This window comes from Miniopterus natalensis, chromosome 4, assembly GCF_054644295.1.
Source record: "Miniopterus natalensis isolate mMinNat1 chromosome 4, mMinNat1.hap1, whole genome shotgun sequence".
Classification (NCBI taxonomy): domain Eukaryota; kingdom Metazoa; phylum Chordata; class Mammalia; order Chiroptera; family Miniopteridae; genus Miniopterus; species Miniopterus natalensis.
In genome coordinates, this window is record NC_142084.1 from 63168088 (window position 1) to 63194264 (window position 26177).

The following is a 26177-nucleotide window of genomic DNA, read 5'->3' on the forward strand; positions in this document are numbered from 1 at the left end:
TCCTTAAGATGTTTTTATGGGTGTCTCTTCGTTCCTTTATTTGAAAGATATTTTGTCTTTTCATTTTAACTTTCTAGGTGGGTTTTTAAGAATTAGACAAAATAGCTCTCTCCCCCAGCTGTGAAAAATGGCCTAATGTAGAAGTAGGCTGCGTGTGCCAGAGGTTTTGGCAAGTAGGAGGTGAGCTGGTGCCTAAGGATTGGCCCTGGGGCGGGGAGCCCAGATGTGTGTAGTAATGCCGTAATCGGCTTGCTCACTTTGTTCAGGCCAAAATCGGCTGGAACAAAGCCATGGATTGAGCCCCCAGGGCTCTCCCGCCTTCTCTGTAAGACCTTCCTCGTACAGAAAGTGGCCTCTGTGTAGGTTAGGTGTGTCAGGTGTTTTTGGCAGTTGGTAGAAGCCTAGCAGGTACCTAAGCATCAGACCCAGGTGTGGAGGCCCAGGGCCCTGTTGTCCCTTTGTTCAGAGGCAGAAGGCTCTGGGCAGTGTAGCTGGGAACTGTAGTGAGCCCCTGCTATCCTATGTAGGTGGAGGGGACATGAATGGTGCTCACAGGCCGAAAAAGGCCATTGGCATTTTAGCAGTTTGGTTGCAGTAGCTGGGCCTCAAAGTAAACTCAGAGGGACAACTTAAAAGCAAAATGTTTATTGGAGTGTTGTACAAAAAAGTTTCCAGTCAGAAAATGTGTATTACAAAGCATTGGAGGAAAAAAGAAAAAGACCACACATTTGGCATGCACCTTAAAAACCACCAACACATCTGAAATGAAAGTGTAGACCTCGCAGTTCTGGAAGCAGACTCCACTGCAAGTTGTGTTGAGGTGCTGGCATAGACATAAAACCTTTCCAGTAGCTCTGCCGGCCTGGAGGAGCGTTAGTCTCGCTTGGATATGCTAATGTGTACAGGAGTGCAGTCTCCGTGTCAGAGCCTCAGTTAGGAAACTAGCTGAGTGGCCATGCCCTAGGTGGGCGCCCAGTCACCTCCCTGGGGGCAGCCCCCTCACTGCTGCTGGGGGCCAGTGTGGTTTTTCAGTAGGAGCGCTGGGCTTAGTCACACGACAGGGGCTCAGTCAGAGGCATCACTTCTCCATCATTGTAAGAGGCTTAAAGCCAAGCTTGTTTAAGGACACGTGCACTATTTCCCAGGCCATAACAAGCAATTTCACATTGATTTCTGCTCCATGTTTCCAAATACTTGATTACCCATGAGTGTCACCACCAGGTCCAGGTGACCCTCCCTACTGGGTGGAGACTGGGCCACTTCCCAGCCCCACCCAAGGCCTCTGCCAGGCACTAGGGGGGCCCTGTCCATGAGCTTACAGCTGGGAGACTGTTAGCAAACCACAAACCCAAAATCCAGGACAGTTTTGAACCCTCAGATTTCCCCCCTTTTGTCTGGGGCTACCAACACCCATTTTCCCAGTGCATCACTGTACACTCTCCAGGCCCTCACTGTCCACACAGTTCCTGCAATGGGGCTGTGGAGGCTTGTGGGGGGCAACCCTTGGCCTCAGGGGCCCTGCATGCACTCCCAGGAAAAGTTCAGGTAGGGTACAGGGTGCTACATCATCAGGCAAGCTCTCTGGGACCCACCAGAACCTTCTGTGAGTTGTTCTGGTGACACTTCCCTCCTTGGCCTGCGAACTTAGGGTGGCCATGGGAGGAACCTGGACATAAAGCGAGGGCTATGGGCGACCCAATAGTGCATTTAGGTTTTCAGCCTCTGGGGCTCTCCTGGCCTGGGGCTCTGGCCTCCACCCTTCCTCACTATAAGCAATTCCTAAGGAAAGCCAGGCCTGGGGGTGTACACATGGCAAATGTGCTTCTCCCAGCCAGGGGAACCAAAGGGCCAGCCATTGGGGTGCTCTGAAACTGCCCGGCCAGGCAGCATGCTGCTCTGGCTCAGTATTGAGTCTTAAAGACTCGAGCTGCCCTTTCTGAAGGAGTTTGCCATCTGGGGACTCAGAGCTCACTGAGACAGGCTCCCTGTGGGGCTGTCCCTGTGACCCAGGCCTGAGCTACAGAAGCAGGATCGGCAATCTGAGTACTGACCAATGTAAAAAAATAAATATCCATTAAAAAAATAACTTCTGTGTATCTAGGTAAGGGTCTGTAAACGGTAGGCTAATGCAGAGAGGGTTGCCAGGCGGCCAGAAACTAGCCTGTGACATGGAGCCACCCTTAAGGGATCAGCTGGCAGTGGCCTGAGTAACATCATTTCCACCAGAGTGTTACAGATAGAAGCGAGAATAGCAATATATATGCAGAATAGTGTCCTAAAAAATGTATACACACTAATAGCTGACAGCTTAATTTTGAAAATGAAATGTATTTTACTAAATAGTGCCTTTATAATTATTCAAAGTGTGTGTATACATTTTTGGGGGACGCTCTATATATATGAGACAGTGGGAAACTGGCCCTCAGCCCTGGGCATGAGGTGTGTGTGAGGGCATCCAATGGCTCTCCCTGATGTCTGTATTTTCATGACAGGAGGGCACGAAATGGTTGTTACACATGGACATGGTTCTAAAACCTGAGGCGTTTGCTGCCAAGGTTCACTCTTGTCCCCTCACTATTTACCTGGTTACTAGTCTTTGATTGGAAGTGTCCCTGTTCCCAGATTTCCTTCTCTCCTGTCTTACTGGTCTTGTTCCAGAAATGCATGGCAGCCAGAATGGGAACAAGGAGCTCCTCCACCCTGCAAACGGCACCCTGATTCGTGCAGGCGGAAAATCCTGCCTGCCACCAAACACCTTCAGAGTGGGAGTTGCAAGATAGAAGTCAAGTGGACAGTAAAACCTAGGACTCCTAAGCGCTCCCACACCACGTTCTGGTGGGCAGAGCCACGAACCCCACAGGGGACACCCTTACCGCCACCAGGCAGGAACCTGGATCCTAATTTTGGTTTTAAAAAGCTTAATAACACAAAGGACAACTAGTGAATTCCTACAGCTTCTCTGCCCTCCCATCTCAGCCTGTCTGTAACGGAGGCAGGGGCAATGCATGGGCCTCTCCAGCCTCCAAGCCCAAACCCGTCAGCCGTTAGGTTCCTGGACTGGAATTCAACCCACATGGGAAATGGACAGTGGTTGAAGGGAGGGTCCACAGAAACCCACCAATAGTACAGAACAGAGACCCACCCACATTCTGGCAGTTTGCTTAAAAATTCTCTAGAAATGTATGAAGGACTAAGGAAAGCCAATGATATAAAAATAGTTTTCAGTGGCTCTGGGTAAAGAAAGATGTGTGATGAGGGGTGTTTCAGTCACATCACACGGCAGCCTCTTGAGGTGGTCCTTGGGTCCCCCTGGAAGGAAGGACAGCAGCAGTTAGGTGGGACTGGGAGGCTAGAAAGGTAGCTGGTGGCCCCCAATACCACCAGGGAGAGGCTGGTCCAGGCCCAGGGCCTGAGCCACCTCAGGAATACCAGCCCCAACAAGATGACAGGGCAGGTGACATTGGCCTCAACTGTCCCTGTTCCAGAACCTTCCATGTCTCCCTTACCTTGGTTCCAAGCTATATAACACATCAAAATTTTGTCTCAGACACCAGAAGTTTCACAACTTGTATCTAACACGGTGTGGTCCTAGGTGCTCCATCTTCTCCCCAAGGGCCATTATTTAAGTCACCATTCTCTGACACAAAATCATGGTGCCAGGGAGCGTTCTCTGAGACCACGAGGGCAGTACCAGTGAATGCCACTTGGAGAGACAACCAGTTTTCAACACCCCACTCCCAGGGGTCCCTGGGTTAGTAGCCCAAGGTACACACAACAGGCAAGACCTAGAGGCAAGGAATGCAGCTCCAAGGGTGCGTATGTGTATGTGTATACATGTGTGTGCCCGAGTGTGCCCCCTGGGGCCCCTACCTGCTGATGGAAAAGATCCTCCTCGCCAAACTCAGCTCCCTCCTCTTCTCCCTCCTCCCCATTCTCCGTCTCCCGCATCACTGAGGACTGTTTCACGGTTCTGATGGCCACTTCCTGTGTGAGACAAGAGCCACGGCCACTCAGCCCCTCAGCTGCAGGGGCCCAGCCCATGTTGGTGGGAGTCAATATACTTGTTCAGGGTTTCACCACACTACAGAGTGCCACCCTGGGACCAGGCCCAGGGCTGCCTTCACTGGCTCTGCTGGCCTAGGCTCCACCCATGGGCTCTTGCACCAGCTGGTGGTGTGGTGTTAAGGTGGACAAGGGAGACCCAGGACTGAGGCAGAGGAACCCCCACATCCAAGCCCCGGCACCCACCTCCCCATCAGCGTTGACCAGGACAGTCCGGAAGTTCTCGCCTGTGCCCCAGCTGTTCTGACTCTTCCACACGAGTGTTGAGGGGGGGCTGTGTGCCACCCCTGCACCAGCTGCCCACACCTGGGGACACACAGGAGGGCCTTCCCGTCAATGTTGGCTCTGGTCACGGTGCATGTGCTACTAGCCAGTCCCTCAGAGCCCCCCTCTGATGCACCAGGGTTTAATCCTTCCAACTTTACTGGGTCCTACCCAGAAATGATGATCACCAGGGTATGGAAGACAAGACTGGAGTTCACAGTGGCCAAGGACACTCATCTTGGCAAACAGGATAAGCTGGGATCTGAAGTTCGTCAGCTCCAGGGCCCATACCCATGACTGGTACATCTCTTGCCAACACCCGCTGGCCCAGACAGCCTGGACTCAGACCCACCTCCACCATGGATCGTGGCATGTTACTTAGGAACTCCAAAGGGCTCCAAGGAGGGCCCAATGAAACAATGCCAGCACACAGGTGACTTTTGACAGCAGGCAGCTTTTCTCAAAATCGGGCATTTAGCCCAACCAGTGTGGCTCAGTGGTTGAGCACTGACCTATGATCCAAGAGATCATGATTCGATTCCTGGTCAGGGCACATGCCAGGGTTGCAGGCTCGATCCCCAGTAGGGGGTGTGCAGGAGGCAGCCAATCAATGACTCTCACTGATGTTTCTCTCTCTCTCTCTTCCCCTCTTCCTCTCTCTGAAATCAATAAAGATATATTTAAAAAACAGAACAAAGAAACAAAAATCACACTGGGCATTCAACTACTACACCACCCCCTAAGCCAGGTCCTGCTTCTCCAGCCCCCATCTCACATTCTGTCATCTACATGGTTGCTGCTGCCACCTCCCTCCCACTGGTGGCCACTCTCCCTACCGCGGCCCACCTGCCCTTCTGCAGCCACCTACCGTGACAGTCTGGCCAGCCCGCAGCACGTACTTGGGTGTGAATTTGTAGGCAATCTCCTCCCCTTCTAGGACCTGCCTCTTGATCCTCCAGTTCCCCAGAGACTGGTCCTGCAAAGGGGTCATTGCCTGACACATAGCTCCAAGAGACCCAACAGGGGGCCCCCACCCATGGTCAAGGCCCCATACCCCCTTACCTTGTCTGAGCTGTTCTTCAGTTGCACAAACTTGCCCTCCAGGTCAATCTCCTCGATGCTAACGCTGCCCGAGGCTGAGGCCTGCTGGGCCAGGTGGAAGCTGCTGCTGCTGCTGCCACCTGAGCTGATGCCACTGGAGCCTGTGCCCGGAGGTTCCTCCGCCTCCAGCCGCCTCCGCTTGCTGCGGCCCGATCGCCCCGTCATGGACACACTGCTGCCACTGCTCGAGGTGGCCCTTGAGATGGTGACTCGTGACGATGGGCTGGGGGACAGCTTCAGCCTGGGGGAGAGGGGCACAAGGTGACTGGTGATGGCAGCAGGAGCCTATTGGCCTAAGGTTGAACTAGAACAGCCCAGACACTGCAAGGTGGGCAGACTCACTCACCAGCCCATCCTGACCTGCCCCAGGGGCTGGCCTCTCCTCCTTACACCTCCCCTAAAAACCCCACCTTCCATCCCCACCTCACCCCTCCACATCCTGTCCCTCTCCCTTCCTGGACCCATCCCTCATGCCACCTGACCTCTCCTCCTGGCCCAGCATCCCCCTCCTCACCCTACCACCTCTTGCCCGGCCCCCTTCCTTCACCTCTCCTCCTCGCCCTCCAGCAGCTTGCGGTAGGCGCTGATCTCCATGTCCAGAGCCAGCTTGACGTCCAGCAGCTCCTGGTACTCAGCCAGCTGCTGCTGCATCACGTCCCGCATTTCCGTCATCTCCTGCTCCTTAGCATCCAGCATCTTCCGGAACCTGTCACGTTCCCCGGCCATGGCCTCCTCCAGCTCCCGGATCCGGTCTTCAGCAGCACTAGCCTGGGGAGGGGTCCGGGGGCCAGGTCAGGGTGGCCTGTGTGGGTTGTGAGGAGCCCACCTGGTTCCAGGCCAGGGCCAGGGGCCAGCAGCTGGGCAGCCTCATTCAGTGCACAATAGGAATGGGATGGTGATGGCTGGGAGCCTGACCTTCGAGGTTGCATCTACCACCCAGAGGCAGGAGGAAGGACACTGCTGGTGTTATGGGGCAAGGGCAGGTGGGGACTCCTATGAGTCACCTGCTTCTGGAGGCCGGAGAGCTGGTAGCTGAGGGACTCAATCCGCATGCGTGCCTCCTTCAGCTCTTCCCGGGCAGCACTGGCGGCTTTGTCATTCTGGTCAGAGCTCAGCTTGGCACTGTCCAGCTAAGGAGATAGGAACAGGCAGATGAGGTGCCAGGTATGGAGCAAGAGGAGCCATCTGTACTTTCCCACCTGTTCTGTCCCACCCATCCCACCCCCTGCCTGCCATCTCCTGCCTCCTTCCTAACCGCACCTTGGCCTGGTAGGACTGCTCCAGCTCCAGCTTGTAGAGCCGCACTTGCTCATCATGCTGGCTTCGCAGCTCCTCCAGTGCCTGCGCCATCCTGAAGTCGTACTCCTGCTGCCGGCTGCTGTCCACCTCCACCAGGTGCCGTTCGTGCCGTCGGCGCGTCTCTCGTACCTCCTGGGGACAGAGCACACTGACCCATTGAGGCAGGCAGGAGGGCTGGTGGACTTGGGGTGCCACTGACCCATTCCACTCACCAGTGTCCTCAACCCAAGTGTCAGGTGCAAGCAAGAACTCAAAACTGTACAAATAGGGAACCTGAGGAGTTTCCCTGGTTTCACAAATTATTGACTAATACACATTTCACAATTACCAAAGAGGACACAGCTCAAATGTCCATTGTTGATGAATGGGAAAACACAACATGGTCCATCCACACAGTGGAATATTACTCGGCCATGAAAAGGAGTGAAGCACTGACACTCACTACAGTGTGGATGGATCCTGAACACGATGGTCAGTGATATAAGCCAGACACAAAAGGCCACACAGTGTATGATTCTATTTATGTGAACTGTCCAGAAGAGGCAAATCCAGACAGGAAGTAGGGGATTGGGGGTGAATGCTAATGGGTGCAGGGCTCCTTTTGGGGGTGATGGAATGTCCTAGAACGGGTAGGGAACGTCCGGCCCACGGGCTTCACTTCACCAAAGAGAAAGAGTTCCAGCCATCACAATAGGGGTGAGTTAATTAAATGCTTGACCAAATATAGCAAACTAATTTTTAAGTTGATAATTTTGTATGGCCCATGAATGATGTTATAATATCCAGATGGACAGGGGTGGGGAACCTTGGCAGAAAAAAGGTTCCCCACCCCTGTCCTAGAATGAGAGGTAATGGTTCCTCAACCTTGTGAATATACTAAAAACCACTCTAAATTATACACTTTAAAAGCTTTATGATATGGGAATATTTCAATAAAGTTGTTACTAAAAAAATAAATTCCTGACTGAGTCTGTCCCAGGTGCCCAGGGCCTGAGACATCCAGCAATCAGGACACCTATGGGATGGGACAGTGATAGCTGAATAAACCAGCTGGAGGAAGTCCAAACCACAAAGGCCACCAGGTAGCTGCCCCAGGCTCACAGTGGGGCCAAGTGCAGGTGTGGGGCAGGCGAGGGACTCCAGAGGGAGGGGATTCTCTCCCACTCATGCCACCTCAGAAATCAGTCACTGTCACCATGTAATCAAGTTTGTATATACCACAGGAGTGTCGCCCCAGGAAGCCAATCATGTTCACAGAGAAGTAAAGACTACTGTGGAACCCCACGGCAGCACACCCACCTTTACCACGCACCCCACGGCTGCTCACCAGGCCCCTCCTGCAGCGCCCTCCAGCGCACAACCCCTCACTGCACCCACATGGGCTCTCTTCACAGTCCTCTTCGTGGTGCCCCCCAGGAGCTCATCACAGCCCACCTCAGGGACCCCTTCCACGGTGCCCTCCCATCACCCCACATTGGCTTCTTTATTGGTCCCGACAGATTTGGGTACCTTCATGGGTCCCCCCTCAGCTCTCCTCCTGGACTCCTCCCTAACTCTCCTGGAGGCCCTGGCTGTCACGGGGCCTGGCTGGAGCCACAGACCACTCCTCAGCTGCATGTGTGCCCTCCTGCCAGCAGCTCTTCCCAGCCATGAACTGCCTGGCCGCAGGATTCCATTCTGGGCCATGACAGCACAATGGGCCCTGTGATGATAAGGTGGGAGGGCCCCCACACTGGCCCTCTCCTAGAGAGCACAGGACCCTAGGTCTACCTGTGGAGACCTCAGTCCCTCCCAGCCAGGCCTGACCATGCCAGGGAGCGAAGGCCCAGGGATTAGGAGGTTGTCAGGGAGGGGTGACCAAACCCAGGAATAGAGGGTAGTGTCTGGCCCTCACTCTGACCCTTAAAGGTATATCTGCACCTTGATCAGTTGCTTAGAGCACAGTCCTGTAGATGAAAGGGTGGCAGGTTTGATTCCCAGTCAGGGCACATACCCAGGATGCGGGTTCGATTCCTGGTAGAGGCATGTGCGGGAGGCAACCAATCAGTAGATGTTTCTCTCTTTCTCTCTTCCTCTCTCTGTAAAAATCAATAAAAATTAAAAAAAGGTATACCCATGTCCTAATCCCCAGAACTTGAGTGTGACCTTACTTTGCAGATATAATTAAGTTATGAGTTTCGAGATCACTCTGGATTATCCAGGTGGGCCTTAAACCCAGTGACAAGTGTCCATCTTAAGAGACACCTCTGGTTACAAGGACAAAGCATTGGAAACCTGCAGGCCCGGAGCCCCACCTGACCCGGGACAGAGGGGATGCCCACCACCTTGGGGTATATGGGGCATTTTCCATGAACCCAGGTCATAGTGCCCCACTGAGATCCCAGAGATGCCATCATGCAGGCGAGAGAAAAACAAACTTACACTATTGCACCTCCTACTAGGAAAAAAAAGAACACCTCCACTTATGAACCTGCCGAATTGTTAACAGCAAAACAGTATGTAAACAAGAGTTCACTGCCTCAAATGCATAGGTGGAAAAACAATTCATCAGGTACCATGAATAACCAAGGGTATCATACTCCCCGACTTCAAACTGTATGAAAAAGCCACAATAGCCAGAACAATACAGTATTGGCAGAAAAAGACATACAGCCCAGTGGGACCGAACTGAGAACCCAGAAATAAACCCATTCATATGGGCAACTAATTTTCAACAAAGGAACCAAAAACATATGATGTTCTCTGAGAAAGGAGTTTCTTCAATAAATGGTGCTGGGAAAACTGGAAAGCCAAAGACAAAAGAGTGAAACTAGTCTGCTGGCACTGTACATAGAAATGAACTCAAATTGGACTAAAGTCTTAAATATACGACCTGAAACAATAAAATACATAGAAGAAAACAGACACTAAACTTATGGACCTTGGTACTACATGGGTTTTTGTGAACTTGACCCCAAAAGCAAGAGAAGTAAAAGAAAAAATAAATGAACAGAACTACATCAAAATAAAAAGCTTCTGCACAGCAAAAGAAAGCAACAAAACAAAAAGGTAACCAGCCAAAGGGAGAACATATTTGCAAATGATACCACAGACCAGGGACTAACATCCAAAATATATAAAGAATTTATACAGCTCAACAATTGAAAAAAAAAAACACCCCACAGAAAAAAATCCTATTAAATAAAGAGCAGAGGACCTGATAGTTGCTTTTCCAAAGAAGACACACAGGTGGCTAACAGACACATGAAAAGATGTTCAATGTCACTAATCAGAGAAATGTAAATTAAAACCACAATCACAATGAGATCTCACCTCACACCTGTCAGAATGACTATCATAAATGAATCAACAAACAGTTGACAAAAGTAAACTCTTTTGTTCTGTTGTAATGCAGGTGGAATTGTAAACTGGCATAGCCACACTATGCAAAACAGTATGGAGGTTCCTCGAAAACTAAAAAAACAGAGCTACCTTATAACCCAGCAAATCCTCTTCTAGGTATTTATCCAAAAAAATCCAAAACACTAATTCGAAAAGATATATGCACCCTTATGTTCACTGCTATATATTATTTACAACAGTCAAGATATGGAAGCAACCTAAGTGTCCATTAATAAACAATCGGATAAAAATGAGATACATACAGTGGAATATTACTCAGCCATAAAAAGAATGAAATCTTGCCATTTGCAACAACATGGATGGACATATAGGGTATCATGCTAAATGAAACTAGTCAGAGAAATAAGAGAAATAAAGACAAATACCATATGATTTCACTTATATGTGGAACCTAAAGAACAAAACAAAATAAACTGGAAACAGATCCATAGATACAAAGAACAAGCTGATGGTCACTAAAGGGTGGGGTGATCGGAACTGAAAAATCATATATCTGGTAAAGGGTTAATATAAAAAAGTAATGGATTATCACTACTCAATATATTATTCATAAACTAGTCATAATATTGCCATATTTCAGCACGCTTGCTTTTAGTCTGTCACCTGGCTTCATCACCTGGATAAAGAAAAACAAAAAACACCACTATTCTGGTTGGTTTGAACATTGAGGTCTGTTTAACAACTACTTTCTGCACATCCAATTGGTCCAACCACACAGGAAGTTCATCTGTGACACTGAAGTAGGTGGGACACCTGCAGGCCACTTCTAAGACTTATTTTATAATACTGGCCAGAGAGGGCTAGCGCAAAGGGCTTGTTTTCCTCAACTTTTCTGATAAGAATCACCCTGATGCACGTGTGTGCATGTGCACACACAGAGAATTAGAACAACTAATTCTAAAATTTATGTGGAACCACAATAGACACCAAATGGCAAAAGAAATTTTGAGAAAGAACAAAGTGGGAGGTATCATGTGCGCTGATATCAAACCATACTATAAAGCTACAATAATCAAAACAGCAAGGTACGGGCATAAAAACAGACATATAGATCAAGGGAATTGAACAGAAAGCCCAGAAATAAATCCTCACTAATATGTCAAATTAATCTATGACAAAAAAGGCAAGGATATACAATGGGGTACAGACTGGCTCTTCAACAAGTGGTGCTGAGAAAACTGGAGACACACATGCCAAAAAATAAAGGTGGACCACACTCTGACACCACATACAAGCCTCACCTCCTCGAAGACGCTCTTGCGGAAGTCAAGCTCCTCCTGTAGGCTCTGACAGCGGTTCTCCAGGTCCACACGCATCAGTGTCTCCTTTTCCAGCTGCTTCTTGGCCACTGCATGACCGTCCTCTGCCTGGGAGACACAGGACAACAAGCTGAGGTGACTATCTGCTGCACTCGTGCCCTGGCTAGAGTCTGTTGCACTAGTCTGGCTCCTCATGCCCAGGGATCTCCTATAAATACCTGTACATAAATTCACACCTGTGAGACATCCCTTGACCATCCCAGGACCCTCACATGCCCATGAGCTTGAGGTCTCTCACCTCAGCCTGGGGCCTACCTTGGCCAGCTGGGCCCGAAGCTCGGCCACTTCACTCTCGAGGCTGCGCTTATCACTAAGGGCAGCAGCCAGCTCTGCCTCACTCCGGTGGAACAGGGACTCCAGATCCTTCACACGGCCCTGGGCCACTGTGAGCTCGCCATCCCTCTTCTTGGAGCTGAAAGTCAAGAGCAGAGGTTAGCTGGGAGAGTTGAGCAGCTGTGTGGCTGGGGCCCAGGGAGGGCTGTGGACAAATTCACTTCAGCCTGAGCCGAGGGCCCTTTGGACCCATCCCCTGCTCTCTGGTAAGGGAGCCTTCCCTGTAGGCACAAAAAGTGACCCTTCCTCAAACCTGCCCTGCACCTTCAGGGTTTTTCTGACCTACAGATACAGTGTTTAAGAAACCCTCAAGGCATGGGTTGTCCTTTTCTGAGAATTTTGATCACAAAAAGGATCATTTAGGAGAACTCTGATTTTTTTAAAAAAATCAATGTATAGTTTATTAAAGTTACAAATTAAAACCCTAGTCTTTGAAAAGTTAATCTCCTGTGTAAACTTTAGCTATTTCACACAGGATCATCTGGTATTCTAATAGACAATTATCTTCAATAGCAAATATTTAAGATGTCAAATGGATTCTTTAACATACTTTTCATAGCATAAATTTAAGCTCTTATACACTTCTGAATGTAATTTAATTCTCTAAATTTTCTTGGAGTTGAAAGTTTACCACCTTTTCCCCATGGAACTTACTCAGCAATTGTGGAGACACCCAGGGTCTCCCCGTCAGTACTGGGGACACTAGGACTGGGTCATTCTGTGGGGTTGTCCTGTGTACTGTGGGAGGTTGAGCAGCATCCCTGGCCCCCACCCCCTTGGTGCCAGGAGCAGCTCAGTCGTGATGACCACAAATGTCTCCAGACATGACCCAATGTTCCCTGGGGGCAGTAACCCTGGATGAGCCCCACTAGGGATACTGCATAAACTCATGTGAATTGCGGTGGCATAAAGACCAGTGACTTCAGCGTGGAGAACGCCATCCTCATACAAGAGATACATGAGGAAACAGCCCTGCATGCATGAAGCAGAGAAGACAGTGAAATATGCTGCCTGTCAAACATGAATCTGTTGTAAGGATAGATGAAGCACGAAAGGGAGATGCGGACTGAGCATGTGCCGGGTGGGAGCTGCACCTTTAAGTGGCGCAGGCCCTGTAGGAGGAACCCTGGGAATGAGCCAGGTCCAGTATTTCTAGAAGAGTGTTCAGGACCAGGACAGAGAAGTGCAAAGGCCCTGGGGTGAGCTGTGCCCAGCAAGTTCAAGATTAGCAACAAGGACAGGGTGATGGGAACGGAGGGATTAGGAGATGTGGAAAAATTTTAAACAATTTTACCCAATTTTAGGGTTCTGAAGAACTACACAGAGTGGTCCAGAAAGCAGGGGCAGTGGCAGCTCTCCCTGGCTTGTGCACCTGTTTAAAAGCTTCAAGGTGTTAAAGCAGATTCCTCATCTGCGTAACTGTAATTCCTAAAGGATTGTGGGGGGGAATCTGGCCTTTTTGTTGGGTCCTCCAAGTGGCTACCCGCAATTCTACCATCATAGGGTTTTGGTGATAAATTTGTTGGGAAAAGAAAAGCACTGAATGTGACCTATCTGGAAGTTCACACCATGTTTGGGGTTACAGCCCACCCACCTCCCTGCCTGGGAGGACCAGAAGACGAGGAATAGGAAGTCAGGCAACTGAGAGAAGTGCTTGCAGATCTATAGGCTGGAGAAGGCTGGAGACCAGAAAAGGAAAAGGCCATCGGCCCAGAGAGCAGGAAGCTGTTTTTCCAGAGTGGGGGCCTTAAACAAACAAGTCACTACCATGCCCAGAATCAGGTGTCTTGCTTATAAGCCAAGGAAAATGACTGTCCTGACAATGGGCACAGTTGTCACTCAAAGAAGCTGTCATAGAACAATGGGACCAACCTGAGTCACGGCGGCCACTGATGACACACTCCCAGATGCTGGTACATGCCAGCAGCTGGGACATCACATCACAGAGGACATCGATAACTCAGAAGATGAAGAAGCTCGCTACACGGAAAGAACCTCATTGATGTCTATGTCCACCTTTATTTTAAATTAAAAAGGTGGAAAACACATGTATCAGATCGGCCACTGCGATTCCATCTGAGGGAGGCTCATGGACACTTTTATTTTTCTCTTTAAACTGTCTTACATTTTCCACTTTCTTGACAGTGAGCATCTATGACTCTGATAACAGAAAAAACATGACTTCTTGGCCCAGACCAGGAACAGCAGGCAGAAGGTCAATTCCGAACTTAAGTTGATAATTATTACCTTGAGTCGATAATAATGTATAGACATTGACTCATCATTTATAACATGGCTCACTCATTAATATAAGATGTTGACAATGGGGAAACCCGAGGGGGGATTTTCAAAACTGAACCTTCCACTCATTTTCTTGTAAACCTAAAACTGCTCAAAAACACCTCTATTTAAAAAAAAAACACAGCCTGTTAATTTAAAAAAAGAAAGGAAAATGCTACAAACATGAAAGTGGATGTTGGAACTACAAGAGGGACTCGGGAAGCCAGGGTCCAGACCTTGGTCCTGGTCACTACTGAGCTGAGGGAGCTTGGACAAGTCCCCAACCCCATGCCTCAGTTTCCCCCTCTGTAAATGGAGATGATGACAGTCTGGCCCTGCTAGGGTCACTGTGAGGATGAAAGAAGATCATGCCTGAACTAGGTGTTAGTCATGGTATCCCCTTTATTACTTTAATACTTGATGTATTTAAATTATTTTATTACGCCCTGGGTGGGTGGCTCAGTTGGTTGGAGTGTCGTCCCGTTCATCAAAAGGTTGTGAGTTTGAGCCCAGCTGATGTGGCTCAGCGGTTGATCATTGACCTATGATACAGGAGATCCCAGTTCGATTCCTGGTCAGGGCACAGGCCTGGGTTGCAGGCTTGATCCCCAGTAGGAGGCATGCAGGAGGCAGCAGATCAATGACTCATCATTGATGTTTCTATCTCTCTCTCCCCTTCCCTCTCTCTGAAATCAATAAAGATATATTAAAAAAAAAAAAAAAAAAAAAAGGTTGCAGGTTCAATCCCCAGTCTGGGCAAATATGGGAAGCAACTGATCAATATTTCTCTCTCTCTCTTCCTCTTTCTCTAAATTAATAAATTACTTTATTAATTCTGCTACTATAATCCCCAGCACCAGCTTGTTCTCCAAATTTTCAGAGCCTTTTTAGTCATAAACAGGCAAAAGAACATGCTTTGTGAATAAGAGAAAAGGCTCAGCCCAAAGGTCGACTGGCCACAATGGGCCCGGTTAGGGTGAGGGGGGAATCTGGCCCCAAAGTTTCTCAGGGTGGGGACCCTGAGAGGAGGCAAAGAGGACAAAGGCCACCTCATCAGACATAAGACAGAGGGTTGGGGCCTCCAGGGGCCCCAGGGACAGGGAAGTTGGAATACTAGTGGCTCCCAAATCCAGGGTTCCTTGGAGAAGCTGGGCTCTATGGCCTGAAGGAGGAGTTGGGTCGCAGAAGAGATGCTTGGGTTGAAAACCCTCCTTGGGCCAAATTATCGGGGGGGGGGGAGAGTAAAAGTGGTCAAGGGGCAGCTAGAAGGCCAGGCCCCAGAAGCCACTACCCACCCAGCGTCCAGTGCACTCCTGACCACCGACCTCCAAGAACCCACAGGACCAGCTCCCAGTTCTGCCCAAGTGGGGGCCACCAGCTTGGACACGAGCCCCCAGGGGGTTGACAAGCCTCTGACCCCATCACCCACCCTGCCGTGTACACATAACAGCCCTAGAATCAGGGCAACATCACACCAGCTGCACCCCTACCTTTTGTTGGCCTCTTCCACCTCAGCCTTCAGTTTCCCTATTTCGATCTGCAGCCGGGCGCGCTCTCGGGCCGTCTCGTCCAGCACTCTGCGGGCGTCAGCCAGCTCTGACTCATACAGCGTCTTGATGCCACTTACCTGGGGAGACAGCAAGGCCTAGGTGAAGGAAAGCTCCCCAAAACAGCAGGCATCCCAGGGTGGCCTGCCATGGGACACAGCTCCAACCAACCCAGGAGGCTTCTCAACCAGCTCAGCCCCACAACCTGGGAGACCCCAGGCTGCCTGTCCTGTCTCCATCACTCGTCCCTTGCCAGGTCACGACTAGCAGTTGGAAGCACAACTCATATTTCCCACCAGCCTCCCATGTGGAGGTGCACGTGTGTTTACAAATACCTGGAAACAAACCAGGACAGTGAGGTATCACCTCACCCCCACTGGGACAGCTAGAGTCAAAAAGACGATGGTAACAAGTGCTGGTGAGGACACTGAGAAAAGAGAACCTCCACTCACGGTTGGTGGGAATGAAAAATGGTGCAGCCATGAAAAGGAGGGAAGCATTGACACTTGCTACAACATGGATGAACTGTGAAACTATGATGCTCAGTGAGAGAGACCAGACACAAAAGGCCAGATTGTGTAATTCCATTTATGTGAAATGTCCAGAACAAGCCAATCCACAGAGACAGAGAGTGGGTTAGCAGCTGTCAGGGGCTGGGGAGTGACTGCTGATGGGAATAGGGTTTCTTTTGGGGGTGACAGAATGTTCTGGAATTAGAGAGTGGTAAGGACTGCATACTCTAAATATATTAAAAACCACAGAACTACAGGGTTTAATTAGGTGAACTGTATCAATGGGAGTTATATCTCAACAAAGCTGTTAAGACTTCATGTGGTGCTGACAGAGAAGGCAGACAGGACGACAGCAGACCCCCTCAGGGCAGCTGGCTTGGACAGCTGTACCATGTGCCACAAAGCTACAGGACACCAGCGAGTATCTGTGCTGGGGTGCAGGGTCAGCTTAGATCCTGAGAGGGCCACTCCCCTACCTTTCACAAAAAACAGAGGGGTTTAGGGGAACTGCCAAGGACTTGTAACTCAGTAGGTTAACCAACGGTTCCAGTTTGCACGGAACTGAGGGGTTTCCTGATGTGGGATTTTCCAGAATGTCCTGGGCAAATCTGGACAAGGTGAGACCTAACAACCAGTTTGAGACTCCTATCTCCTACCTTCTCAGGCCTGGATGTCCCGTCTCACTCTAGCAGCTCCCAAACCTGTCATCCCTCAGGGCAGGATATGGGCTCCTGGCCCCATTTCACAGATGGGACCACCGAGGCACAAAACAATAAACTGCCCTCTCCTGACCTGTGAAAATATGGGATAGAGCAGGTGTGCTGGGGGCAATTCTGAGAGGGGGTCAGGGTACACAGTGAGGGGAGTAGAGACAAAGCAAGCTTCTCCCTCCTGCACCCTGGCTGATCCCCACTCCCCCTGCTCCCCTCCACACACACAGCAAGGGCCCTTTCTCCCACCAACAGTAGTCACCTTGGGTCACCCCCTCCATTTCTGCCCTCTAGGAACTGCCTTCTGTAATAAACTGTGAATTCACCAAAAGCTGCTGGCCCCACTCATCAAAGATAGCTGGGTTCACATGCCTGTCTCTGCCCTGTCTTCTGCTATTTCAACTTCCAGAACTCTCCTGAACGCCCCCAGGGAGGGTCTTGTACCCCGAGGGAGGAGCCACAGACAAGGTCTCCTGCCCTCTCCCCCCCAGGACTGGGTACCTAGCCCTGGCCAGGTAGTCCAGTTGGTTGGAGTGTCATCCTGATATGCCAAGGTTGTGGGTTTGATCCCCAGTCAGGGCACATACAAGAATCAACCAATGAATGCATAAATATATGGAATAACAAATCAGTGTTTCTCTCTCAAATCAATAATTAAAAAAAAAGACTGGGGCCCTTTCTCTCCTCCCCTTCCCCTCCTTGAACAGGAGGGTCTCAGGCTGCAGCAACACAACAGGAAACCAAGTTAGCGCTCAGACAAAAGGGAAAACCAGCAATTCTGATAATGGATTTAAGTTTTTGCTATTTTGTTCACCATGGAATTTTTTTTTGCATTAATTCCAATTTAAAAAAATATTTCATTAAAATATTACTCATCCTATTGCCCCAGTCAGACTATGAGAAAAACAGCAGATGACCCCAACAGAGGGACATCTACCAAACTCCTAACCCCTCCTCCTCAAGACTGCCCAGGGCATGAAAATTGAGGAATGCGTCAGAAATGTCACAGCCCAGAGGGGTCCAAGACGTGATACCTGTTATGTGTGATTCTGGATGGGGACCTCAGGGGAAAATTAAGGAAATCTGAAAAAAGTGTGGGTGTTAGTTAACATTGCTGTATTGATATTGCTAAGTTCGTTCTGAGAAACACTAATGTAGGATTTTTATTTATTTATTTATTTTTTTACTTTAGAGAGTGGGAGGGAGAGGGAGGGAGAGAGAATGAAAGAAACATCGATTTCTTGTTTCACTTATTTATACATTCATTGGTTGACTCTTGTATGTGCCCTGACTGGGGATAAAACCGGAAATCTTGGTGTATCGGGACAACACTCTAACCAACTGAGCTACTTGACCAGGGACTAATGTAAGATGTTAACAAGGGAACTGAATTGGGGTACACAGGAACTCTGTACTACCTTTGCCATTTTCCTGTAAATCTAAAACCGGCCTAAAAATAAGTTTGAGCAATTAAAATTATATCATTCATCATGACTGAGATTTTGGCGCCCCCATTAGATTCTGTGTTCAGGGTGAGTGCCCCACTTGCAGGCCCTGTTCCAGGCTCCTGGGCCATCCCAGATGTCTTGTTCAAAGCACTTTGTTTTTCTCGTCTGTTTCCGGAGTGTGTGTGTCTTAAGGCAGTGATCTCTAGCCAGGTCTGCAAACTCAGGCCCATGAGCTAAAACTCCAGCCCACTGCCTGTTTTTGTCCAGCCTGCAAGTCCAGAATAGTTTTTACATGTTTAAATGTCTGAGGGGAAAAAATAAAAAGATACTTTGTGACACAGGCAATTACACAAATACATTTCAGCGTGTATAAAGCTTTACTGGCATACAGCCTGGCCCATTCCTCCAGATCACTGGGGCAGCTTTGCCACTATAATGGCCCAGTTCAGTAGTTGTGACTGAGATCATCCAGCCCAGGGATGAAAATGACTCTGGCCCTTTGCAGAAAACATGTGCTGACCCTGATCTACTGCACTGAAACAATTTAGAAAATTCTTGTCTAGAGAAAGACAAATAGACAGCCGACTTCCCAAAGACTCTTTCAGACCACAAACAGGTGCTCTCCCAGCAGGCCCTTGTTTCCCTGCACCTGTGACCATCACTATGGTCACTGCAGAAGCCTGGGGCACCACAACAGGAAAGGAACAGCTTGGGCCTTTTTTCTTTTATGGCTTGCACAAGTGCCAAACATGAAGAATCCCAACAAATGTGTGAGCACATGTTGGCCAGGGTTGGGGGTGGGGGGGTGGGGGGTGGTGGTGGTGGTGGTGGTGGGGTGTGTGTGTGTGTGTACACAGATAATCTGAGGGGGCCTTTCCTGTTGCCTGTGTCCCTGGGGGGATAAAAATCACAGCTCTGCAGGTAAAACCCAAACATGGGCTCTTGTGGGTAGACACAGATCCTACCCCAAATGGTAGGTCCTCCCCATAAGCTCCAGGAGCCTAGCCCCTACCCTTTAGGTCCACTTGGGGAGCCTTCCCCACAGCAACAGGATACCTGGGCAGGTAAGGGAAAAGAAACTAAAGCCAAGAGGAACTTAATACCAGGCTGGGGAGGTTCCCTGAAGAACCACCCTTCCCTGGCCCACAATACCCCTCTCCCAGCACCCATGATCTTCAAACAGAAATCTGGCCAGCCCTGGCCCCAGCCCCCCACCTTCCAGAACCCTTCCAGTGATATCTGCAGTGGCTATTCACCCAGTACTGCCCACTTGGCCAAGAGGCATCAACTGACGTCCAATGGGAAAGGCGTGGAATGCACACATGGCCAGGTCGGTGTATCAATAAGTACGAAGGAGGGAGTATGTGGACCAGACAAAGGGGTAAGATGGGCACCAACCGAAGGGAAGAGCAGGGCTTTAGTTTTACCCTGGGCACCTGAATTGCTTGGGTTTTATTACAAGTTTAAATGGCTTCTTCAGAGAGTTCCTTAAGTGACTTCTCAGCCTTGACAGTACTGGCATTTGGAGCCAGCCTGGGCAATGTGGAGTGCTGAGCAGTATCCCTGGCTCCACCCACTCGATGCCACAAGCATCCTGTCATAACAACCAGAAAGGTCCCCAAACATTGCCCAGTGTCCCCTGGAGGGCAGGATCACCCCATTGAGACGATGCTGTACAGGTAACCTGCACACTCCTCAGCATGACAAATCCCTATCTCTCCTAGTACAGCCACCTTCCCAGCCCCTACTCACCACCCACTTCCCACCAGCCTGAGCCGAGGCTGTTCACCACCAATTGCCTTACTCTGTCCCCTCAACAGTCTGAAGCCTGGGCCCCACTGTAGCCCAAAGCCATTTGCAGGTCACTCTCTTCTTACAGCCTACTAACCACCCCACACTTACTGCTCCAGGTCCCCTTTCCAGGAGGTTATCAATCAGCTCCCTCCACTGACCATTTCTCACTTCACCCCCTAAGCAGCAGGGAGCTCCAAGAGAATATGCTGGTTGAAACTCCCTAGATCCAGCTATGAACACACCTGTCATAACCTAAAGCTCCACGCCCCCCACCCACTGCTGCCTCTGTGAGGCAGGCTTAGCCCCCACAACCACCCCTTGCTCCCAGATGTTAGCTTACATTCCAGTAAGTCTTAGCAGCTGAGAAATAAGCCACACTCAGAGAGACAGGGGCCAGGGACATGCCTGCAACGAAGCCCACTAAGTTCAACACTCCCAGTGCTGTATCTCCCCATTTGCAGGTGGGACAACTTAGGGGGGATGGGAAATACCAAGAAAACAGCTCAAACATGGGGCGCTCAGCAGAGAGAAACTGGGTTGGCAACCTGAGGGCCCTCACACTGCTAAGGCAGGTGGTCACTATTTGGGTGAGACAATTCTAGCCCCACTGAACAGATAACAAAACTGAGGCTCGCCCGGCTGGCATGGCTCGGTGGTTGAGCATCAACCCATGAACCTAGTCATGGTTCAATTCCCGGTCAGGACACATGCCCAGGTTTTCGAGCTCGATCCCCAGTAGGGGTTGTACAGGAGACAGTCAATCGATGATTCTCTCTTATCATTGATGTGTCTATCTTTCTCACCTTTCCTCTCTTTGAAGTCAATAAAAATATACTAACCGCCCCCCAAAGCTCCAACAAGCTGAGTGACCTACCCAAGGTCACACAGATTAAGAGTTTGGACCCTGAGTTTGAATCCAATCCCAAGCAACTTAGATCATCACCACCAACCAACAAATGGTCTCTCCCCCCAACACCCAAGCTCCACTTTCTTTTTTTAAACATGTTTTTATCGACTTTTAGAGAGGAAGGGAGAGGGACACAGAGAGAGAAATATGGATGAGAGGGAAATATCATGGATTGGCTGCCTCCTGCACGCCCCCTACTGGGGATGGAGCCTGCAACCCTGGCATGTGCCCTGAAGGGAATCTAACCATGACCTCTTGGTTCCTGAGCCCACTCTCACCACTGAGCCACTCCAGCCAGGCAATCCAAGCTCCACTTTCTGAGCAGGTTCCTGTCCCAGCGACTATTAAACAGGGACAACAGAACCCAGACCAGTGCTTCCAGTGGGCACCTGTCCTGTATTTCATTGCCTTTATTTTACAAAACAAACATTAACTCATCGTGGCCCCACAAACAAGTCCAAAAGTTGAGTATTATTTCCACTTTACAGAAGAAGCAGTGAGACCCAAGGTCACAAAGAGGGCAGGCCACTCCCCAAAACGGCCCCCCAGCTGATTTCCTGCCATAAATCCGTCACTTGGCCCATTCTCCCGACGGTAAAGGCAAGGCTCAGAGGACCTGGCTCTTCCACCAGGCCCACAGGGGAGCACGTGCTGGGCACTCCCCCCTTACTCAGAGCACAAAACACACCCTTGGGTCGGGCAGGGCCAGAGGGAAGGAGCAAAGGAGGGGTGGGTTTGGGTAAGCAGCCAGTCTCCAGCCTGCCACAGACCCCACCTCGGACCCCCCCCAGGCACCCCCTAGGGGGCGGGGCTTCCCGGGCCCCTCGCCCTCAGTCTGCAGCGAAGCCCGGGGCCCAACCCGGAGCCCGCACCCCACAACTCCTCCTCCCCTCCCATCCCCTCGGGGTCAGGGCCTACCAGGCTCCCGCCCAAGAGTCACCAGGGTCCGGGGCCAACTGAGGGCCTCCCAAATCTCCCGCCTAACCCCCGAGGCATCAGACACCTCCCCTCGGACCCCACCCCAGGCCCCGGTAGGAGACGGCGCCTACTGCCCACCCCCACCCCCACCCCCAGAGCTCCCCAGGGCTCACCACCGGACCCCTGCAAAGTTCCACGGAGAACTGACCACGTGAGTCGCCCTGCTCCCCCCGGAGACTCTCCGCTCCTCCTCTGGGCCCCTCACTGAGCCCGAGGTTCCTAGTCTCCTCGGAGGACAGAAAAACGTCCCGAGTTTTCTGCCCGGGCACCCGAATACCTAAACGCATCCGGGGAGACTCCACAACTCCTTAGGGGCGGGGCGTCGCCTGGCTCACACTCCATCACTAAGGGGACCCGGGTTTCCTCGGACCCTGTGGTAGGTGGGGCCTGCCTATCTCCACCTGTCGCACGGTGGGGGGGGCAGATCCCCCGGGGAGCCCTCGGAGGATGGGTCTGCCCAAGACTGCACCCGTAAGGGATACCCCAACCCCCTGGGGAACCCTCGGTGGGCGGGGCTGGCCCTCGGGCAGAGCCCGCCCTGGCGCGCACACCTTGCTCAGGGCCTCCCAAGCCCCCTGGGGACCCCTCGGTGGACGCCCCCCCCGGAGGCCGGGGCCCTTGCCCACCTCGCGCGTGGTCACCTCCTCCCGCTCGGAGATCTTGAGCAGGAGCCGGTCGTTCTCCAGCTCCAGCGCGCGGACTCGGTCGATGTAGTGCGCCAGGCGGTCATTGAGCTCGCGCAGCTCCTCCTTCTCCTGCAGCCTCGACAGGCGCGTGGGCGACAGCGGCGTGGCAGGCCCGCCGGTGCGGCTGGACAGCGGCGTGGCCATGGCGGCGGCGGCGGCGGCTCGCGGCCCGCGCGGTTCCAGACGGCGGCGGCGGCTCGGCGGGCTCATTCAATCCGCGCCGCCGACCAAGATGGCGCCGGCCGCCCGCGGCCGCCCGCGCGAGGCAGCCTGGAATTTGTAGTCCGGCTGAGCGCCTTGCTGCGTATGCCGGGAGCTGAAGTTCGGGGAGGCCTGGGAGGTGGGAGCTCGGCTCGGCTGCCCGCGGTGTTACTAGCTATTCATTAAACGGCTAGCGGAGGCCTCGGGTCCAGAGCCAAACCGCTGGGCTTCAAAATCCCGGCTCCGCCACGGTGTGACACGAAGTTGCTTTATAGTGCCTCAGTTTCCCCACTCGTATCACCTTCCTATCTCTTTGGAGTCTTATTAAAAGTGGTGAAGAACCCTAAAAACATGCTCGGCGGTCTCACTCATACCCTGAATCTAAAACAACAACAAAAAACAACGAGCTCATAGATACAGAAAACAGATGGCGGCGAGCGCGAAATAGATGAAAGGGGTCAAAAGATAAAAACTTCCAGTTATAAGTCATGGGGATGTGATGTACAGCATAGGGGCTATAATTAACAATACACTGTATTTGAAAGTTGCTAAGAGCAGATCTTTAAAGTTCTCATCACAAGAAAAAAAATTGCAACTGTATGTACAAATATTGAATCATTAAGTTGTACACCTGAAACTAATGTTATTATATTCAATTAAGAAAAAACATGCTCGCCCGGCTGGGCGTGGCTCAGCGGTTGAGCGTCGACCTGGGATCCAGGCGATCAGGGTTTGATTCCCAGTCAAACCCCGGCACATGCCCGGGGTTGCGGGCTCAATCAATGATTCTCTCATCATTGATGTTTCTATCTCTCTCCTCCTCTCCTTTCCTCTCTCTGAAATCAATAAAGATATATATTTTTTACAAAAAAGACAAAACATGCTCAGTAAAAGAAAACGGACACAAAGGCCACATACTATGTGCTTCCACTTACACAAAACGTCCAGAAGAGGCACACTGATAAAGTAGGGTCTGGGCACTGTGGACATTTGGGCCCCATGCCTCGTTGTTCCTTTCAGGATGTGCAGCAACCTCTCTGCTCTCCCCCCACCACTACCTGATGCCACTAGCACCACCCCCGCCTCCAGTCCGCACAACCCAAAATGAATCCAGCCTGGCCCCGCGTGGCACGGAGGTTGAGCATCAACCTAGGATCCAGGAGACAGCGGTTTGATTCCCGGTCAGGGCACATGCCCAGGCTGCGGGCTCATCCCGAGTCAGGGGCGTGCAGGAGGCAGCCGATCAATGACTCTCTCATCATTGATGTTTCCATCTCTCTCTCTCTCCTCTCCTCTCTCTGAAGTCAATAAAGATATATTTTTAAAAAAATAAAAAATGACTCCAGATATCGCCCACGTCACCTGGGGAGCAAATTGCCCCCCGTTAAGAACTACTTCTTTTCTTGCCAGGTGTTCCTTCTGCCAGAACCCCTCCTCCATGCACCTGGGGCCCTTGATTCAGCCTCCCTCAGGGTCCCCAGGGAAGAGTACTCACCTGTCCCCAACACCTGAAGCAGAGGGCCCAGCCTCAGGCCCTAGACAGGCAGGGTGAGTCCCTGGCTAGGCTGTGACAATGCTGTCTTCCGAAAAGTTATCTTGTGTCTGTGGACCCACTGTTGTTGTTTTTTCTCCTACTGGTAGAAATAGAAAATATTTATGACCGGGTTTAAATCAAAAGGTGATACTACAGGAGGAGGCAGGGCCAAGGGGAGAATGATTGAGGTTTGGGGTGGCATTTCCTACCCTCAGCTCCCCAGACTCAGCTGTAAACCCCTCCCCATCAAAGCTCCAGCGGACCACCGCCCGGGGCCGCGGCGCGGACCGGACGCCCGCTCGCCCGCCGCTCAGGGCTCTGCAGGGCCCCCGCGGCCCGCGGCGCCGGCCGCTCTCGGCACTTGCGGGCCCCGTCCCGGCAGCGCGGGCGGGCCTGGGCCTGCCTTCCCCTCCGCGAGCTGCAGTCCGGGCCCTGCTCCCCGCCCGCGTCGCTCAGCGCCGGCCCCGCGGGACCCCCGGGAGCGGGACTCCAAGTCCCAGAACGCCCCGCGCTTCCCGCGGGCGAGGCCCAGGCCCCCCTCCGGGTGCGCAGTTTGGGAGGCGTTGGCAATTTTCGAATTTTGGCGCTAAGAAGGCGGGGCGGCGACGGCTGCGGCCGTGACCCTCTGACCCCTCCCCGCGGACCCGAGGTCTGGGGCCCCGGCCGAGCTGGCCGTCCACGCGGCGGGGTCTTAGGGCCCATTTCCAGGACGGGAAACTGAGGCATACAGGGATTTTTTTTTTTTTTTTTTTTTAGGAACCTGTCCCGGGACCCAGCAGAGGCCGGTCGGGGTCGGGATTCGAACCTGGGACCCTCTAAGCCCAGGGCGCTGTAAGGTTACTGGCCGACTGCTGACTGCTCTGGGGGTCGGGGTGCCCGCGGCGGGAGAGAAGTCCTGGACCCCAGGCCCATGCACAACCGCTGAGCCACGCCCGGCGGGGGAGGGCTGCAGTTTTATTTTTAAATTTTTTTAATATATCTTCATTGATTTCAGAGAGAGGGAGAGGGAAAGGGAGAGTTGAAACATCAATGATGAGAGAGTCACTGATGGGCTGCCTCCTGCACGCCCTGGACTGGGCATGTGCGCTGACCAGGGAATGGAACCCCGATCTCCTGGATCCTAGGCCGATGCTCAACCGCTGAGCCACGCCTGCCAGGCCAGGCGATTCTTTTAAATTTTGAAAATGAACTGTATGTTAATAAACACTGACTTCATTGGGGGGTTTTTGTATGTTTTTTTTAATCATCACCAGAGGATATTTTTTCCATTGCTTTTTCAGAGAGAGTGAAAGAGAGCGAAGGAGAAACATTGATGTCGATTGGTTGCCTCCTGCACATATCTGGGGCCAGGGATGGAGCCTGCAACCGAGGTACATGCCCTTGGCCTGAATCGAACCCAGGACCCTTCAGTCCTCCGGCTGACCCTCTAACCACTGAGCAAAACAGCGAGGGCAATAAACACTGACTTTTTGATCATTCAAAGTGCATATACATTTTGGGAGGGCACCCTGTATTTAAGACTCAACCAATGAATGCATAAATGAAAAAGAAATCGATTCTCTCTCAAAAAATCTATTAAAAAACCCCAAAATGGCTAAAGTAGCTGTTATTTAGGGGTGCTCCAAATGTGATATAATTGAAAGGAAAGTGGGGGCATGATTAACCCAGAAGTCAGCATAGCGGTTCTGTCCAGAGGGGAGGGCAGGTGGCATGTGGCAATCGGTACACACACAGTGGGGCTTCAGTGTGGTGGCCATGTTCTATTTTGTAAGCCCAGGGATTGTGAATGTCTCCATAATC

General features: G+C 51.3%; 1 protein-coding gene across 2 annotated transcripts; it reads right to left on the reverse strand.

Annotated features, from left to right (window-relative positions):
- Positions 1–629: 629 nt before the first annotated feature.
- On the reverse strand, positions 630–24677 carry LMNB2 (lamin B2). 2 transcript variants are annotated; one of them, XM_087816623.1, is made up of 13 exons: positions 24339–24677; positions 22583–23224; positions 15551–15687; positions 11703–11859; positions 11370–11495; positions 6688–6858; positions 6432–6557; positions 5975–6195; positions 5389–5668; positions 5195–5302; positions 4249–4368; positions 3871–3984; positions 630–3309 (listed from the first exon to the last, which is right to left on the reverse strand). In XM_087816623.1, exons 2-13 carry the CDS (start codon positions 22850–22852, stop codon positions 3268–3270), a joined length of 1872 nt encoding a protein of 623 aa, XP_087672749.1. In that variant the 5' UTR covers positions 22853–23224; positions 24339–24677; the 3' UTR covers positions 630–3267. The 2 variants fall into 2 exon arrangements, with proteins under 2 accessions (XP_087672749.1, XP_087672750.1); XM_087816624.1 differs by lacking the exon at positions 3871–3984.
- Positions 24678–26177: the final 1500 nt, after the last annotated feature.

Excerpts from the sequence above, each read along its gene's own strand:
- LMNB2 (XM_087816623.1), bottom strand. The coding sequence starts at position 22,852 with ATGAGCCCGCCGAGCCGCCGCCGCCGTCTGGAACCGCGCGGGCCGCGA. Across the intron at positions 15,688-22,582 it reads AGGAGGTGACCACGCGCGAG|GTAAGTGGCATCAAGACGCT; the intron begins GTGGGCAAGGGC and ends CTGTCTCCCCAG. Across the intron at positions 3,310-3,870 it reads AGGATCTTTTCCATCAGCAG|GGGGACCCAAGGACCACCTC; the intron begins GTAGGGGCCCCA and ends CCTTCCTTCCAG.